General features: G+C 39.6%; 1 protein-coding gene across 2 annotated transcripts in view; it reads left to right on the top strand.

Moving 5' to 3' along the window:
• Positions 1 to 18,524, top strand: part of nsfa (N-ethylmaleimide-sensitive factor a) — a 19,218-nt gene extending 694 nt beyond the window's left edge. The window contains exons 2-22 of one of the 2 annotated variants that reach the window (XM_060892932.1): positions 7,364 to 7,449; positions 8,245 to 8,344; positions 8,972 to 9,011; positions 9,108 to 9,274; positions 9,762 to 9,869; positions 10,104 to 10,179; positions 10,273 to 10,428; positions 10,719 to 10,918; positions 11,087 to 11,252; positions 11,438 to 11,512; positions 11,966 to 12,153; positions 12,307 to 12,402; positions 12,493 to 12,649; positions 13,204 to 13,337; positions 13,935 to 14,001; positions 14,101 to 14,180; positions 14,276 to 14,410; positions 15,095 to 15,208; positions 15,333 to 15,388; positions 16,212 to 16,259; positions 17,461 to 18,524. In XM_060892932.1, coding sequence (XP_060748915.1) covers positions 7,364 to 7,449; positions 8,245 to 8,344; positions 8,972 to 9,011; positions 9,108 to 9,274; positions 9,762 to 9,869; positions 10,104 to 10,179; positions 10,273 to 10,428; positions 10,719 to 10,918; positions 11,087 to 11,252; positions 11,438 to 11,512; positions 11,966 to 12,153; positions 12,307 to 12,402; positions 12,493 to 12,649; positions 13,204 to 13,337; positions 13,935 to 14,001; positions 14,101 to 14,180; positions 14,276 to 14,410; positions 15,095 to 15,208; positions 15,333 to 15,388; positions 16,212 to 16,242 — 2,232 coding nt within the window. In that variant the 3' untranslated portion in view covers positions 16,243 to 16,259; positions 17,461 to 18,524. The remainder of the gene's footprint in view (positions 1 to 7,363; positions 7,450 to 8,244; positions 8,345 to 8,971; positions 9,012 to 9,107; positions 9,275 to 9,761; positions 9,870 to 10,103; positions 10,180 to 10,272; positions 10,429 to 10,718; positions 10,919 to 11,086; positions 11,253 to 11,437; positions 11,513 to 11,965; positions 12,154 to 12,306; positions 12,403 to 12,492; positions 12,650 to 13,203; positions 13,338 to 13,934; positions 14,002 to 14,100; positions 14,181 to 14,275; positions 14,411 to 15,094; positions 15,209 to 15,332; positions 15,389 to 16,211; positions 16,260 to 17,460) is intronic. The other variant, XM_060892933.1, reaches the window with a different exon arrangement.
• Positions 18,525 to 18,926: the final 402 nt, after the last annotated feature.

An 18,926-nucleotide genomic window follows, 5' to 3' on the forward strand; every position in this document is an offset into this window, starting at 1 on the left:
ATCAGTAGGATTGGGACACAACCTGAGTCAACAAATCCCTATTATATAATCCTGTGTGTGTGAGAGAGTGTGTATGTGTGTGTGTGTGTGTGTGTGTGTGTGTGTGTGTGTATGTCCGTGTGTGTGTGTGTGTGTGTGAGTGTATGTGCGTGTGAATGTATGTATGTGTATGTGTGTGTGTGTGTGTGTGTGTGTGTGTGTGTGTTTGTGTGTTTAGTAACAAATCAGTTGGTGTGTGTGAGTGTTAAGTGGATTTTACCATAACATGATTCAATCCTGTGATTCATGTCATATACCAGGGAGAGAAACTGTGAGATAAATAAAGATTAGGCTGACATTTCTGTAAGGATTTAGATTTAATTCTGCATTAAACTGAGCCATTTCATATTTTGCAGCAGCATTTTATAATACACTGTCCAGTATTGTGTTCACCCTGTCAGACTGCTCAGTCAAGATTCACTGATAATAGACTTACGATTAAAGAAACTCGTACTATTCGTACTATATCAGTTATTCAATGTGAGCTTGATGTTAAGGATATTGGATTTTGTTGAGCTCGTCACAGTGTACAAGCGGTTTAAGTCGCCGCACGTGCAGTTAGTCAAATGGAAAAAACTGACTGAAAAAACTCACAAAACTGTCCTGATTTTGCTTCACATCCTTAATGAATTGTTTAGTCGTGAGTTGTGACTAGTAATTTTCTTTAATTGTTGGTCTAGAATCTGTCTCATGTAACACAGAGAACACATTGACTTTTATTGAAACAAGGGCCAACTCATACATTGTGACAAATAATAATCTTACACTTCTTTAAGTGTAAAACTGGCTTAAAACAATTTCAGACAACAGACCTTTTGCAATAAAGATGAATAAAAAACAGCCTTAAAAAGATCACTGATCAGAAATCAGCTCATTGCTGTTTGTGTAGCAGTGTCTGTGCTGGATATTTGGACAGCTTGTCTATCAAACAAGCCCTGCGAATGGTGATGTCATGGTGTGGGACATCAGACCAAAGTCATCACACAACTTTTTTTTTTCAATTTTGGAGACTGGTAATCTAAAAAAGTCTTTAGATTTATTATGAAAATAGATGTTTATAAAGTTTTAGTTAGTGTTTATAAAGTTTAGTGTTTATAAAGTTTCCTGTCAGTGTTAGTTATGCACAAATAATTTTGTGTGTGTGTGTGTGTGTCTTGCAGTTAAAAGCCTAATCATTTCTTTTATACAAACTGCAGTGTTTGTTTCAGCTGATCGATGCACTGTTTCTCATTTCAGCACTTGTGCAGTTGTGTTTGTGTCTGTCTGTCTCTCTCTCTTTCTCTCTCTCTCTCTCTCTCTCTCTCTCTCTCTCTCTCTCGCTCTCTCTCCCTGTGTGAGTGTGTAGGTGCGCATGTGATAGACTGGAAAAACCTGCATGGTGTTTTTTTTCCTACAGCTCCGTCTATAAAATATACACAACTACACAACAGTACTAAAAACTGTGCAGCTGTACAGCTTTCTAGACAATCAAATCAAGAACCTTTTTATTGACATTTTTATACAATATGGCCAACAATATGCAGCCATATGTGCTTGTTAAATACGCCAACCTTGGCAAAACCATGCCTTCACGGAGCTGTGCTTTGTGCACAGAATTATTGTTATGCTGGAACAAATTTGAGCCGCATAGTATCAGGAAACCAAGGTCCACCTGGTTCTACCGAAACCGCTCTGACCTGTCAAGACATGGACTCCACAAGACCTCTAAAGGTGTGCTGTGGTCTCGGGTGCTAAGAATTTAGAAACAGTTTTTATATGTTGTGAGATTGAAACTCCATGGAACTGACTTGTTTATTGTTGATCAGATCAACACCTTGAAATCTTGTCTTGTTCCTCAAACCCATTCCTGGTCAATTTTTGCACGGTGACAGGAAGATTTATCCTACTACCTTTAGGGAATGCTGTCCCTATGAAGTGGTGTCCTTGCTCTGCAACTATGTTAAGGTTGGCGGTATGTGTCAAAGTAACATCCACATGAATGCCAAGGCACAAGGTAAGCAACCCACATGCACCCAGTTGTCTATATGATATTAAAGAAAATGTGATTCATCAGACCAGGCCAAGCTTTTCTATTGCATCATGATCCAGTTCTGATGCTCTTATGCCCAGTGTAGGCACTATTGTAGTGCAGCATACAGGGGTCAACATGGGCACTCTGACCAGTCTGCAGCTACGCAGCCCAAAACACTGCACGCTGTGATGCAGTGTGTTTCCTAACGCCATTGTGTCAAAGCCAGCATTAGCAATTTCTGCTACAGAAGCTGTTCTGTGAGATAGGACCATATGAGCCTTCACTCTTCTCCCTGTTCGTTTACTGCTTGTCTTTCCATGGACCACTAACTTCTGCATCTAGCCATCACTCAGATCCTCATTACAATCCTTAGCATTTCTCCTGATTCCAACACATTAACTTTGAGAACTGACTCTTCACTTGCTGCCTAATATACCCCACCCACTGACAGGTACCACCATCACATGACCTGTCAATGGTTTATTTTGCACGCCCATCTTTATGGTAACAGTTCCGGAGGCCAACATACAGTATGGGTGTAATGTTCAGATTTGGTTGTATAGTGTATCCACACAACAATTCTGTGAACAGTAAAAAATATGATCCAAATCATCAAACTATGTAATATTCAGGTATAATATTGATCTAAATCCCAAATTTTAAACTCTAAATCCTAACACTAAACCCATGTCAAACCAGATGCCAAACACGTACTCTTCATTCCTAAACCTAAACCTTCATCTTAACCCCTTACTATAGATCATACAATGTGTTATCGATCCTATGCAATAGATGATAAACACCAGCCCCTTGATTGTTTTAAGCCAACAAACAGTCTTTGCTTGCATTGTCCTTGAGGTGGTCATATTTTTTAAGGTATGTATGATGAATTAGGGGCTAGTGATAGTATTTGAGTCTGTGGTGTTTAAACCTGGTTAGCTTTAACTTACGACTTGACCTGCTGGATTGATCAACTATATGATGAGAGAGAGAGAGAGAGAGAGAGAGAGAGAGGTGGTGCACAGGAGTGATAAGAGTTTATGGAGGGATACAGATTGGCTGGTTTCCAGTACTGCAGCAATTCCCTCATATGGGATTTCTGGCATGTCTGCCTTAATGACTTTGCACTTACTCAGCTCAGAAAAGTTGTTCCATCCATCCAAATGTCACTTGATCAATTAGTGCATATTTGAGGAATGGTGAAAGTGCATTTCCATTAACAAGATAGAATCATTCAAAAGAGCAACAATCATACAGCACCTTCACACACAAGCCAAAACCTTATTTACATTACAGTTTTTCTCAGTCGCTTTGGAACGTTTCTCAGATCAGAAATGAAATTCTCAAAACTATTGTTCAACCTCCACATCATTTAGTCATTTGTGCTCATCATATGAATATTTCTCGTTGCTTTGATCAAATTGCGAATGCTTTGGTACATCATTTAATGGATTGTGTACAAGTGTCTGCTGTTTCCTACATTATCAGTTGTTTATGTCACGTTGATCAAAATGTATTATACTGGTTTCACCTAAATGGTCTGAACCCCCAAAATATTTAGGCATCAGTTCATTGTACAAGTCATTGAGTGCAAAACGGTTAAACCAGTTGTCAAAATTTCTCAAGCTCTTCTTCTTCACAGTTCTATTAAAGTTTTCTTGTAAATGTGTCCTGAATTGATGAATTGTGCAGATGAACCTTGAATGTCACTATTGAAGGGGTATGTACCAGTATGTACAGGTAAAACATCTATGGGCATACTATCTAATTTACATAAACTTCTTATAGTGACTTATATATATATAATACAGCATGTTTGACCTACGTACATTTGCTATAGCTGTAGGAAAAAAACATGCAATATGTGTACATTTGATATAACTATCTTGTGAAACGAAATGAATGTGCATAACTAATTAGGTATCTTCTGGGTTGTCAAGTGAACCACCTTACAACTTTATGTGGATGAGTCTGGCTTCAATCTGAGCAAAAGCAGAAGCTGTGGTTCGAAATGTCATCGGCCACAGAGCTACTGTTGATTTGCCAGGCCAGCAGTGAGGACATATCACTACTGTATGTGTGCTGCTATGTCAGAGCAGGGTGTGCTATCTCATATTCCCCTTATAGGCCCATACAACACACAGCATCTCCTCACCTTCTTAGAGACCCTCTATAGGCTCTCATCCCTGATGACGAGAGGGGTCCATTTCGAGATGATTTACAGTACCAAAGTACAGTATGTGATACTTTGGGATAATGTGAATTTCCATCACTCAAACACCATCAGGCAATGGATTCTGATGCATAACAGGATGCTGATTCTATTTCTCCCACCCTATTCCCCAATCCTCAACCCAATTGAGGAGTTCTATTCAGCATGGAGGTTCAAGGTCTATGATTGCAAGCCATATACTCAGATGACCCTGCTGGCTGCCATGGATGCAGCATGTGATTACATCACAGCGGAAGCCTGCAGAGGCTGGATAAGACATTCCAGATTTTTTCCACGCTGTATTGCAAGGGATGATATCTGTTGTGATGTGGATGAAAATCTGTGGCCCGACAGACTGGGAAGTCAGGGGGTAGAGACAGATTGCACTGTATAGTGCGGCATGCACACTTCTGCCTAAGATGTTTTTCTGTTTACCTTTTGGAATTTTAATTTGTGTCTTTTTATTTTCTATCACAGTGACATTATATTGTCATTTTTTTGCCAGTCCACTAGTAAAGACAAATAAGTGTGAATCCTGTCCAGTCTCTTACAATCAATATCCCACATACAGTAATGTGTAAATTTGTGCTGTTGAAATTCATAGTTGCCACTTAGAAGAAATTCAGCCTCGTGCATTTTCAATACTTGTAATCCAAAACATAGTTTACATCAGGAAATACTAAAATAAAGCATTGTCATATTGAAAAAATGTCTAAACATTTTGACTATCTTGTTCGTAAACAATGATAAAAGGACTTGTTATTTTGATGGCAATGATATGTTCATTGACACAAATACTTACTTTTGAGAGAAGTACTAAGGATTTTGAGCAAAGAACAGGCTTTTGCAAGAAATCCAATGTATTGTGCTGTTTGTACACATTGTTTTGAGAATGTACTTACTGATTTGCAAATCTTAAGGATGATTCGAGAAATGCTCCAAAGCAACTGAGAAAAACTGTATTTGGCATGATATTGTGAATTACTGTTTAACCTAGTTGTCATGGTAACCGTGAAAGTTTTATTGGGAATGCTGAATACTTCAACTAACTAGCTAACGATATTAACTACCACCACAGTCACACACACCGTACACTGCAGTGATTTGGGACATGGCCGCAAAAAAATCAGGATCAAACACGTGTGTGTGTGTGTGTGTGTGTGTGTGTGTATGTGTGTGTGTGTGTGTGTGTGTGTGTGTGGGCATGATGATAATGAGGTCTTAGAGGGTGGAGAATCTTGTAAATAGGAAATAGTTTGCCGTGAACTCAAAACCACATGTTGCATTAACACCACATTGCAGATCCATTCGATTAATGGATATTCTACTTTATCTGCCTAAGAAACCTTCATTTCCTATAAATTATTATTTTGTGTCTATATATTACTTAGTACTAAGTCTGTTGAAAGAATATTTAGTATGAACATATTATGAATAAGTGCTATGGGATGAGCAAAGGATGGGGAAGTGCTTTATACTTTAGGGCAGGGTTTTCAGTTTTATCACCAAAGGGCCAGTGTGGTTGAAAGCTTTCATTCCAGCAAAATAGCATCAACAAGGAGTGCTGCAAGAACTCTGTGCTTGTTTCTAGTTACTGCTCATCGCTTTTGGAGTAGCCATTTTATTTACGATGGGAATTCACCACGGTTTTCATTGTCGGAGTGTACATTCCCCCAGTGCTGATGCTAAAGAGGCGCTATGTAAACTCTATGGGGCTATTAGCAATCTGCAGAAGGTTTATCCCGATGGACTGTTTATCATCGCCGGATTTCAATCATGCAAATCTCAAATCAGTGCTCCCTAAATTCCATCAGTATGTGTACTTTGCAACAAAAGGGGAAAACACGCTAAATCTTGTTTACACATTCCCGTCATGTATCGTGCGGAGCCTCGCCCACACCTCGGCTACTCAGACCACATCTCTGTTATGCTAATTCCAGCATACAAACCACTTGTCAGATGCTCTAAACTGGTTCTGAAGCAGGTGAAAACCTGGCCAGCTGGAGCCACCTCTGCTCTTCAGGACTGCTTTGAGGGCACTGACTGGAACATCTTCAGGGAGGCTGCAACCAGCAGCGATTCCGTCAACTTTGAGGAATGCACGGCATCAGTGACCAGCTACATTGGCAAGTGCATTGATGACGTGACCATCTCCAAGACCATCACAACACGCTCCAACCAGAAGCCATGGACGACCGCTAAAGTGCGTGCGCTGCTGAAGACTAGAGACCTAACCTTCAGAACAGGGCGGCCCTAAGAACAACCCTAAGAACCTCCCCCAACGATCAGGTACTCTGTCTATCCACGGTCGACGTGAGGAGAACTCTATGCAGAGTTAACCTACGGAAGACTGCTGGACTAGACAACATTCCTTTCAGGGTGCTCATGGGATGCACAGAACAGCTAGCGGATGTCTTCACTGACAGATTCAACATTTCCTGGAGAAGCGCTTTTGTTCCTACGTGCCTCAAGAAAACCGCCATTGTCCCTGTCCCAAAGAAGTCTACAGTGTCCTGCTTCAATGACTATCGTCCTGTCGCACTCACACCCATCGTTATGAAGTGCTTCGAGAAGCTCGTCATGAGGCACATCAAAACCCAGTTACCACCCTCACTGGACCCCCACACTTCGCGTATCGTCCAAACCGCTCCACGGATGATGCCATTGCCACGGCCCTTCATTTAGCCCTCACCCACCTGGACAATAAAGACACTTATGTTTGAATGCTGTTCATAGACTTTATTTCAGCATTTAACACAATCATCCCTGAGCATCTGATTGAGAAGCTGAGCCTGCTGGGATTGAACAACTCCCTCTGCATCTGGATCCTGGACTTTCTGACTGCGAGACCTCGGTCAGTCTGGATCGGGAACAGCATCTCCAGCACCACAATCTTCTTGCAGAGTCTCAAGATTATCAAAGCAAACAGAACATTTTGGAGTATCTAAGGATTTGACTCTGTATGAAAAGGTTTTCTATTGCGAATGTAGATGTTTGACTAGAAATATGATTTGAAATTGTAACCCAGGAAGGTAAGACAATAAAAGATCACTTTCTCACACTTTCCAGATTACTTACTCTCTTGGTTTGTGTCATTTCAGACAATGCAAGCGGCGCGATGCCCCACTGACGAGCTGTCATTAACAAACTGTGCTGTGGTAAATGAGAAAGACCTGCAGTCTGGACAGTGAGTATTACTCTAATATACCACATCATTCATTTATTCATTCATTCATTCATTCATTCATTTTCTACCGCTTATCTGAACTACCTTGGGTCACGGGGAGCCTGTGCCATTCTCAGGGGTCAATGGGGATCAAAGCAGGACAATTTTACAGAGATACCAATTGACCTACCATGCAGGACCGGGGGAGGAAACCGGAGTACCCGGAGGAAACCCCCGAGGCACGGGGAGAACATGCAAACTCCACACATACAAGGCGGAGGCGGGAATCGAACCCCCAACCCTGGAGGTGTGAGGCAAAAGTGCTAACCACTAAGCCACCGTGCCCCTATACCACATCATATTTTATTAAAAACAGTATTGATACAGTATTTGAAATATATGAAGAAGGTATTTAAATAAAAAAAGGATCTAAAGTTAAAAAGCTTTAACTTTAAGCTTATTATTAATTATTATTGGGTCTCTAACTTTAAGCTTATTATTATTAATCTTATTAATAACCATGGCTTATTAATAAGATTAATAATGTTTGACTAAAATGTTTGAATAAGAGTATTAATATATATAATATATATAACATATATAAATATATAATATAACATATATAATATAATATATATATATGTTAATGTGCCTTACAAACAAAACTGTTGTCAGAGATGTTAATCAACACCTTGTGATCATGATCCTGTGCATGTTCTCCCTGGATGTCTGTCCCACAGACATGACCATGACCATGAGTGGTTTCTAAAGACAAATGAATGAATTAGTGATTGTGTAATGCTTATCTTTCTGCAGGCACGTTAGTGTTAAAACCACTCCGAACCACAAGTTTGTGTTCACGGTGAAGGGTCATCACACGGTAACACCTGGAACTATAGCATTCAGCTTACCACAGGTATACAGACACACACACACATTATGTTCTTGGGGTTGTATTCAGAGTTGAGTGTAGTACGTGTAGTAAGGATCTAAATCCTAAATTGAATATTGTGGCATTCAGACCTCAGTCATAACTACTTACAGTGAGCATTTGTCAGAATATACAGACATTTTGACTGTATTTCCTTAAGAGAAGCATAGTATTAAGACCAGAAACTATATGTCACAGGAATACAATGAAAAAAACTATGAAATACCATTCAAGACCAATATTAAATATATACTGTATACAAATCATCAATGTAGTCTCTGTAAAGTTCACAATAAGGACATTAACATCTTAGACAGCATCTTAAAGATTGTGTATCTTTTATTAAAATTCTAACCAACACTAAAGTTATCTGAATGCTCAGTCAGCTTCTCTGCCAATCTGTGGGCTCCTTGAAACATAGGTCAATTGTGAAATTAAAAATTGTACTTAAGCAGCTGCGTAACCCGACTCTAAACACGAGAAACTTTCCTCACATATCGTCTTTAACATTTGGACTGATCACCGACTCTGAATGCAGCTTTCTCTGTAGATTTTTCATCTGTTTATATAAAAGCTCAGGGTTACACTGTGACACTGTTATCTCTCCGACAGAGGAAATGGGCCGGACTCTCTATCGGACAAGAAGTGGAAGGTGTGAATAATAATAATAATTAAATCATTCTTGGTTTAGAATACTGTACCTTTCATCTATCAAGTTAAAAAATGTTCATTTCTACCCTGATTTTAGTATTAAACTATAACTTTGACAAATCGAAGCAGTGCATCGGTGCAATGATGATCGAGATCGACTTCCTGCAAAAGAAAAGCACCGACTCATCTCCATATGATTCAGACAAAATGGCGAGTGAATTCATTCAGCAGTTCAATAACCAGGCTTTCACCGTGGGACAGCAGGTACAAAATAATTAATTCATTATTTATATTTTAAACATGAATAACTTAAAGGCTTATAATCAAATTGATATTCATAAAGTGAGGAGTCATATGTATTAATTACCCTCTGTTTAAATGTTGACACACAATGTGCACACACATTGAATAATGCTCAGTGAATCTATTACAGTAAGTTACAAAATGTCCTTAATGTTGGTCAATGTGGGTTTTAATTCAGTTTATTGATAGTGTGAATGATTTTTTTAGGTTAACGGTTTAAAAAAAATCAGTTGATACAAGTGTTTATTACTTTGGTAATGTTAATTATAGTTATTATAATATTGTTATTGAATAATGTGTTAAATAATATCAGTTAATGGAAGCTGTAAGTAAACCAGTATTTTTTTTTCTTCTTCTTCTTCTTATTATTATTCATATTATTATAGTATGTATAGTAAGTAGTAGTATTGAACATGCTGATTGTGTGTGTGTGTGTGTGTGTGTGTAGTTGGTGTTTAGTTTCTGTGATAAACTCTTTGGCCTGCTGGTGAAAGACATTGAGGCAATGGATGCGAGCATACTGAAAGGAGAGACAGCAACTGGAAAAAAACAAAAGGTCTGTATCTATCTATCTATCTATCTATCTATCTATCTATCTATCTATCTATCTATCTATCTATCTGTCTATTTGTATGTCTGTCTGGCTGGCTTTCTGGCTGGCTGTCTATCTATCTATCATTGATACAATTTAATAAACCCAGTCAAACCTTAGCAGCAACTTGTTTATTTAACCACAGCGCAATTGTTTTACACCTTTATTTCTGCTGTTTTTGTATCTGTTTCCTATCAGATTGAGATCGGTCTGTTGGTGGGAAACAGTCAGGTGATCTTTGAGAAAGCAGAGAATTCCTCCCTTACGCTCGTTGGTAAGATTTGCTTCATGAAGACAGATGGAAACATTTGCTTAAATCTCAAACACTGAAATATTTCCTATGTATCCTTTTTTTGTCATACGCCAGGAAAAGCCAAAACCAAAGAGGCACGTCAGACAATCATTAATCCAGACTGGAACTTTGAGCGCATGGGCATCGGTGGCCTGGATAAAGAGTTCTCCGACATCTTTCGGAGAGCGTTCGCCTCGCGAGTCTTTCCTCCTGACATAGTGGAACAGCTGGGTACAGTCAGTCTTCTTACCGTCCATCTCCTCCTGTAGTCTACACTAGTTTGCATCATTCAGTCATATAAAGCCTAAAGTCCATGACTACTAAAAATCCTGTATCAGTTATTATTTTTCTATGGATTTTTTTTCTTATGAGGCGGTGAGAAACAGGAAGGTCAGGCGAAAGCTAAACACGCACCAAAGCGAATAAAGATTGTCCCATGGCAATTTTTCCCCACACTTTAAACACAGTAGTTTAAACTGTGTCTATTAGTGAGTGTGCTTTGTCTGTCTCACTCTGTGCAGGATGTAAACACGTTAAAGGCATCCTCCTCTTTGGTCCTCCTGGTTGTGGTAAGACTCTGATGGCAAGACAGATCGGTAAGATGTTGAACGCACGAGAGCCAAAAGTCGTAAACGGACCAGAGATTCTCAATAAGTATGTTGGAGAGTCTGAGGCCAACATCAGGAAACTGTTCGCCGATGCTGAGGAGGAGCAGAAGAGGGTATGTAACAAATAAACATGAAAAACATCACTCAGTTAACTTCCAAGGTTATATGACTAAGAGACATGTTCTTAGATTTGCCCTTTGGGATGGAGCCTTAACCTTGATTTGGTTGTCTTCTCTCTATTTCTGTGCATGTGTGTGTGTGTGTGTGTGTGTGTGTGGTAGCTGGGTGCTAACAGCGGGCTGCACATTATCATCTTCGATGAGTTGGATGCCATCTGTAAGCAGCGTGGTACAGGAGCAAGCAGCACCGGAGTCCACGACACTGTGGTCAATCAGCTGCTATCCAAAATTGATGGTGTGGAGCAACTCAACAATATCCTTGTTATAGGTATACAACACTACACACAGACACACTACACTACAGTATGTAACAATGAGTCTCACTCTTCATTTAATTCACTACACACTAAAGATAATAAAGTAGAGTTACGTCCTTAATCCCTCATTGAACATCAGCAGCTTAAAACTAACTACATGTCACACTTCTCATATGTGTCTGTTGTTCTTGTACAGGAATGACTAACAGACCTGATCTGATAGACGATGCTCTGATGAGACCTGGCAGATTTGAAGTCAAAATGGAGATCGGTAAGACAATAGATAATTCTCATCTCATTTTCTACCGCTTTTCCGAACTACCTCGGGTCACGGGGAGCCTGTGCCTATCTCAGGCGTCATCGGGCATCAAGGCAGGATACACCCTGGACGGAGTGCCAACCCATCGCATGGCACACACACACTCTCATTCACTCACGCAATCACACACTACGGACAATTTCCCAGAGATGCCAATCGACCTACCATGCATGTCTTTGGACCGGCGGAGGAAACCGGAGTACCCGGAGGAAACCCCCGAGGCACGGGGAGAACATGCAAACTCCACACACACAAGGTGGAGGCGGGAATCGAACCCCCAACCCTGGAGGTGTGAGGCAAACGTGCTAACCAATAAGCCACCGTGCCCCCACAATAGATAATTGATTTAAAAAAAAAATCAACCAGTTTTTCTTTCTCATCTCTCATGTTCTCTCATTCCTGTAGGTCTGCCGGATGAGAAGGGTCGTGTCCAGATCCTGAGCATTCACACGGCTAAAATGCGCGAGTTTAAACTGCTAGGGGATGATGTTGATTTGAAGGAACTGGCAGCAGAAACGAAGAACTACAGCGGTGCTGAACTGGAGGGATTAGTGAGAGCTGCTCAATCAACCGCCATGAATCGACACATCAAGGTTAATAACGCAGCACAAAGAATAGCAGCACAACATACATAGCATTGTAACTCTATAACATACCCAAAACAAAAAATATTTTTCTTTAACAGCACATTCTACTTCTATCACAGCAAACATACAAAATACTTTGGTTATTGTGTGTGTGTTTAGGCCACAGCCACAGTGGAAGTAGACCTGGAGAAAGCTGAGAAGCTGAAGGTGGTCAGAGACGATTTTGTGGGATCGCTCAACAACGACATCAAACCTGTGAGTAAGATGCAGCATTACGACTCCTAGTTCTGTTCTTTCTCTTCTCGCTCTGTGTTCAATCACATCGATTTTATCCATTTGTTCCAGGCGTTTGGTACGAACCAGGAGGATTATGCGAGCTACATCATGAACGGCATTATTAAATGGGGCGATCCAGTGAGTCACGTGCTGGATGACGGAGAGCTGCTGGTTCAACAAACCAAGAACAGCGACAGAACTCCGCTGGTAGCCGTGCTGCTTGAAGGTCAGGATAAATCACATCACACATAATAAAACGATATATTTAGAAATATAAAAGATGTATCAGCTAGTATTATTGTATAATGTGTGGAAGAGTTTTGAGTCAAGACGGTCAGTAATATTAGTGCTTAGAGCTATTGTTTATCTCAGCTCTACATTCTGAATGGATTTAGCAAATGTTAGCTTGATATTACTGTGTGTAGGACTGTTTAGCATCTTAGCCTTGACTTGACTCATTCTTCAGGTGTGGATTTGTCCATGAATTTGCCAGAGAAAGGAGTATTTTAAATTATGAGTCCATTTGTTAGACACACCAGACACAACACGCTGAGACTGTTTTCTTGTTTATGACCTAATGATAATATCAGATGACCTTGAAATTTTCAAAGTGGCAAATAAATAAATAAATAAACCAGCAATGTTTGTTTGAAAGACAAACATTTATAATATTGATTAAGTTAGCTTTTATGCTCTGTACAGATTCACTACTAGACAAAATATCCTGGCTTTCAGAGAAGTTGTTGTGTCTATTGTTGATTTTTTGTGTCTGATATTTAGGTCCTCCTCACAGCGGGAAAACGGCGTTAGCTGCTAAAATTGCAGAGGATTCACAGTTTCCCTTCATTAAGATCTGCAGCCCAGATAAAATGATCGGCTTCTCCGAGATTTCAAAATGCCAAGCCATCAAAAAGGTCTGTTTTTATCTGTAATATTGTATAAAATATATTTGATCATTTTATGTACATGTCACGGGCGCGGGGATAAAAACGGATCCAAATGCAGGATAGCATTAAAAAAAAAAACAGGATTTATTAACTACAAAAAAACATGAAACAGACACAGACTCGAGACAGGACGACAACAAAAGACAACAGAGGATTCTGCGCTGCTCAAGGCAACACGGCTCAACTAAATAGAAAAATCACAACAATTACAGTAGACACATGAGGAACAGGTGTGCATAGGCGGGGAGGAAGAGACAAGTGACACAAAACAAACAAAAGTGTCCGGTATGAGTCCTGACAGTACAGTTTTTAGGCAAGGAGCTGAAATTGATTTAGGAATAAAATAAAAATTAAATGTATAAAAGTACTGAGAGAATAGTTTAAATCACTTTGAGGTGGACTTGTCACAGAAGTGGTCTGATCTCACACACAGTGATCTCAACCTCAGTCAAATCCTCACTTCATACATGGAAACATCTTTCTTTACTGTGTGTGTGTGTGTGTCTGTGTGTGTGTGTGTGTGTGTGTGTGTGTGTGTGTGTGTGTGTTTGTTATACAACACAGATTTTTGATGATGCTTATAAATCCCAGCTCAGCTGTGTGGTGGTGGACGACATTGAACGCCTGCTCGGTGAGTCTCACTCACACCCTGATTGTGCCTTTGTGTTATGGTTTAGATTTCCCACTTTTTGCAAACTGATTATCCTCATTTCCTCATAACGACCCACAGATTATGTTCCCATTGGCCCGAGATTCTCTAACCTCGTCCTCCAAGCATTGCTGGTTTTACTGAAGAAAGTGCCGCCTCAGGTGTGTATCACACATCTCTTTAACATTCCCTTTTAATATTATGTGTGTGTGTATAGGTTGTGTATAATATGTGTTTGATGTGATAATGTCTGCAGGGCCGTAAGCTGCTCATCATCGGCACCACGAGTCGTAAAGACGTCCTGCAGGAGATGGAGATGCTCGACGCCTTCAGCACCACTATACACATCCCTAACATCAGCACCGGAGCTCACCTGGTGGAGGCGCTAGAGGTCTTTTATTAACTATACTCTGCTCTCTGGGTGGGAGGAATGTGACACTTATGCCAAAGAGTTTGTGATGTTACATAAGTTATGACAAAACATCTGCTTCCCATATCAGAAGAAGACAGTAGGTGCTTTCATGCAGTTAGCCAGTGGATGAGAATTGGCTAACGTCTAACATTAACTCGATGATATAACTCAACATTAACTCGATGAAAATGATATAAACTAACACTAAATGGTCACATAATTTCTAGGTGTAACCTGCCCCAGGAATTGTGAAGCACTTTATGAAAAGGTGAATCCAATATAAACAATGCCAAATAAAATAGTCCAAAATCAACTAATTCAAGTTACTAATCAAAAAAAGAAATGCCATTTAACCAATGCCACTCATTCAAATCCAACACACCCAAAACAAGTTAACCAATTAACATATTATCTTCTAAACTGATTCTTTCTGTTTAATTCTACACAAAATAATGAACACATATGAACATAAAATAAATTGAGTAATCATGACTGAATGACTGATGAAGGTACAATAGATCTACATTTCCACAGCAGTAAACAACAACAGATATAGTTAGTAACCTTTTTCTCTTAAGTAAGAGTAAGAGTTGGGGCAATGGAAGGTCCTCTGATAGGTGCTAAAACCAGTATGTGTGTGTGTGTGTGTGTGTGTGTGTGTAGTTGTTGGGCTGCTTCACGGATGCAGAGCGAGCAACTATCGCCCAGAAGGTGAAGGGAAAGAGAGTGTTTATTGGAATTAAGAAACTCCTCATGCTCATCGAGATGTCAATGCAGGTATCTTGTTTATAAACTTTTACTCACCTGGTGTTGAGACCATGCAGACCAGCAAGCACCAAGTGCCGAGACTGTACTGAGTTTAATGCAGTGTTATCACTAAAGTATGTGTGTTTATCTGCAGATGGAACAGGAATACCGTGTCAGCAAATTCCTCACCCTGCTCCAGGATCAAGGGGCGTGAGTACTCGAAACTTTACTATATATATGTTAATTGGATTTTATTTCAATATAATCCTTAATAGTGGGATCTCGCAAGCTGGAAAAATGCTACGTTCACACATACAGTGATTTTAATCGCTGCAAAAGGCTAGTCGATGAAGTCTATGAAGTCTCTAGTAGGCGTTCTTACTACTCGTTGCCATAACAATAATGTTTATCAGAGGGTGGCGCGTAAATGAAACATTCTTGAGGGAGTTTTGGTTTGTGTATAAAATTCAGGAGTGTTTATCTGCATCATTTCATATGAGATGTGTGCTGTACTGTCTTTGGTCCCGTTGATAGACGCTGCAATAAGTTGCAATCATATTTGCATAACGTTCAACTTTTCTCAGTTTTGTCATGTCACTGGAAGTCGGCAGCTCTAATGAAAACGAATGATCTCCGGTCGTTGCCGCTGTGAGTTGCTGTATGTGTGAATGTAGCATTGTTGTTCCATACCTATATTCCGTGGTCCTCCTTGATGAGGCAGCACAGGAACGTCATGTTCTATAGGATTTTTTTTTTCTCCACTAACATAACACTATTTTGTTGTTATATTCTCACACACTTTACATACAATTTTAATCAATACCAGAAATCAATACCAAAGAGAACATTTATGTACAGTATAGCATTAAAGGTATAGTTTGTAATGAAGTTTCTGAAGTGTGTTAATAGGCACAATACTAACAATACTAGTAGGTGGAAAGGTTTGTCAGTGTTTTCACTGTGATTCACTGTGCAAATAGAAAAATGACAGACTGCTCCTCTGGTTTGTTTTTGTAAATGTTATAATCATCAGGCTGGATGAGGGCAATCACATCCGAATTTAACATCTCCCTGCCTTCTGGTAAGACAACTGATCAGAAAAGTTGTGCTTTTAGAATAGATATAGTAGAAATATTAATGGGTAATAATATGTTTAAGTGATTTGTGGCACGGTGGCTTAGTGGTTAGCACGTTCGCCTCACACCTCCAGGTTTGGGGTTTGATTCCCGCCTCCACCTTGTGTGTGTGGAGTTTGCATGTTCTCCCCGTTCCTCGGGGGTTTCCTCCGGGTACTCCGGTTTCCTCCGCCGGTCCAAAGACATGCATGGTAGGTTGATTGGCATCTCTGGAAAAATTGTCCGTAGTGTGTGAGTGTGTGAGTGAATGAGAGTGTGTGTGTGCCCTGTGATGGGTTGGCACTCCGTCCAGGGTGTATCCTGCCTTGATGCCCGATGACACCTGAGATAGGCACAGGCTCCCCGTGACCCGAGGTAGTTCGGATAAGCGGTAGAAAATGAATGAATGAATGAATGAATGAAATACTGAACCCCCTCTGAGCTTTAACTGTAGTTAATTCTGTCATCATATCATCTCTTTAAGAGGCTCATGTTACACAGCAGATTTTGGTTCAATAATTAAACTGTGAATTGAAGAGGAGTGAGATGGAAAATACCAAAATACAAATTTTGTCTAGAAGCACAGTATTTCTGTGTATGTAGCATACTCCAATATACGGGCAAAAAGCTGTCTTTTTTTTCATCAGAACATCAGAAAACATCTCTGCTCAAGCCACAATGAACAAAATGAACAAAAACTCCTTAACTCTTTTTTTCCCAGAGGCCTGTTGTCTTACTCCACAGCGGTGGTTTATATGAAGCTCATATGAAAGTAGAAACTCAAATCTTTCCTACTATATTAATAGAAAATAGATTCAAACAATTCAAATGAGTCGATAACGTTCCAACATCCATATGTTTAACATTGTTATTGTAAAATCGAGTAAATAGAATTTAAATAGAAAAAATAGAGGATTTAATCATCATCATCCATTATACAAGTAACTGGAGCAACTTACAGTAGAAGATAATAACTGGTGACGGTGTACATGAAAAACACACACAAGAGCACAGGAAGTAAAGAAATTGTGTCCTGAACTGATTGAAATATTTCACATCAAATATACAGAAGAATACTTTCAACACAGTGACAAAGAGACGCTTGATAACTGCATAACCGTGTCGAACGAAATGTGAATTTTTATTTCTGCTCCTCTTTCTCATCAGGAATCTCAGCTTCTAAGAGGAACGAGCGGAGCACCGACTCGCACCTTTCCTTTTTCTGGGCCCTTCGTCGTAAACCCCTTCACACACACACGCCACAGTACGTGTAGCGTCTTATTCTTTGTGAGCTACTGTTCTAGATATTTAAAAAAAAAAAACACTAAAAAGATATAAAGATGTACAAACTCATCAATATACACACTATTCTGTAGTTGCGTGTGTGTGTATGAATGTGTAACATATACAGTATAAAAATATATATGAGCCTAATATGTAAGCCTAATATGTGCGTACAAATTTTGAAATCTAAGTGGATAGTTGTGTTGTTACACACACTGACGGTATACTGTTACATTTATGACTTTGAATGGAGTGTAAGTTGTGGAGTACAGTTACAGAGTGTGTGTGTGTGTGTGTGTGTGTGTGTTAGAGCTTTAATCAGGACTGAAATGTTGAATGTTAAAACCTTCTCTCTCAGCTCTTGAAACCATCATGGAACTGTGTAACCGAGGAATTTAAGTTTTCTAGTTAGACTAAAGTGCTAACTGAGTTTTTAAACAGCATGGCCCCTCAACAGCACACACATGTGATACGTTACGTAGAATTACAGATCACTGTGTGTCCAAGTTCAAGGCTTTTCATTTACATTTACAAATGCATGATTTAAACTCAAATGCGCTCATTATGGAGCAAACAATGGCAGAAAGGGACAAAATGCAAAAAGGTCGAACGAATGGTTTAAACTGTCAGCTCAAGCTCTAGTGTGTGTATATGTGTGTGTGTGTGTGTGTCACATATGGCATTTTGACAAGTATAAGATGAACATTCTGAACCCTAATATCTCTCTCTTTGTATTGTTCTATGTCATTCACTCTCTAAATCATAAATATGTTTGCGTGCGTGAGATTGTAATGTTGTTTGCCGTGCATTAATATTGTTTAGTAATGATCAATGATGAGTTCTTTCTTTGGCTTGTGTACCGCTCAGTGATTAGTGCTTGAAGTTCACAAATGTGATGTCAAGAATATTAATGATCTTTGTGAATATTCATTCTGTATTACTGCAATAAACACACAAACACAAACCATGGCTCAAATTCACTTATTCTGGAAATTGGATTATTGTGGATTAAAATGGGTCGGTTGAGTGGGTCGGTTAGGAAGTCTCCGGAAGCAAACCCGGGAATAAATAACCACCTTTACATCTGAAATGTTGTTTCACCACATCATAGTGGTAGTGTTCATAACCGTAACCCCGATCAGGATGAAGCAGTGATGAAGATGAAGGAATATCTTCGATCCAGAAGAAAAAGTCTGTATTTTTCAGAGCACAGAGAGGGTTACGGGATTGATTAGGGGTCCAACAGCTTGGCAGCACTGGGGCTTGAACCTTGAACGTCTGATCAACAACCTAGAGCCTTAACTACTTTAGGTACCAATGTAGAAGGTTTGCATACACATGCTTACATG

Source organism: Tachysurus vachellii, chromosome 18 (genome assembly GCF_030014155.1).
Source record: "Tachysurus vachellii isolate PV-2020 chromosome 18, HZAU_Pvac_v1, whole genome shotgun sequence".
In the NCBI taxonomy this organism is placed as follows: Eukaryota; Metazoa; Chordata; class Actinopteri; order Siluriformes; family Bagridae; genus Tachysurus; species Tachysurus vachellii.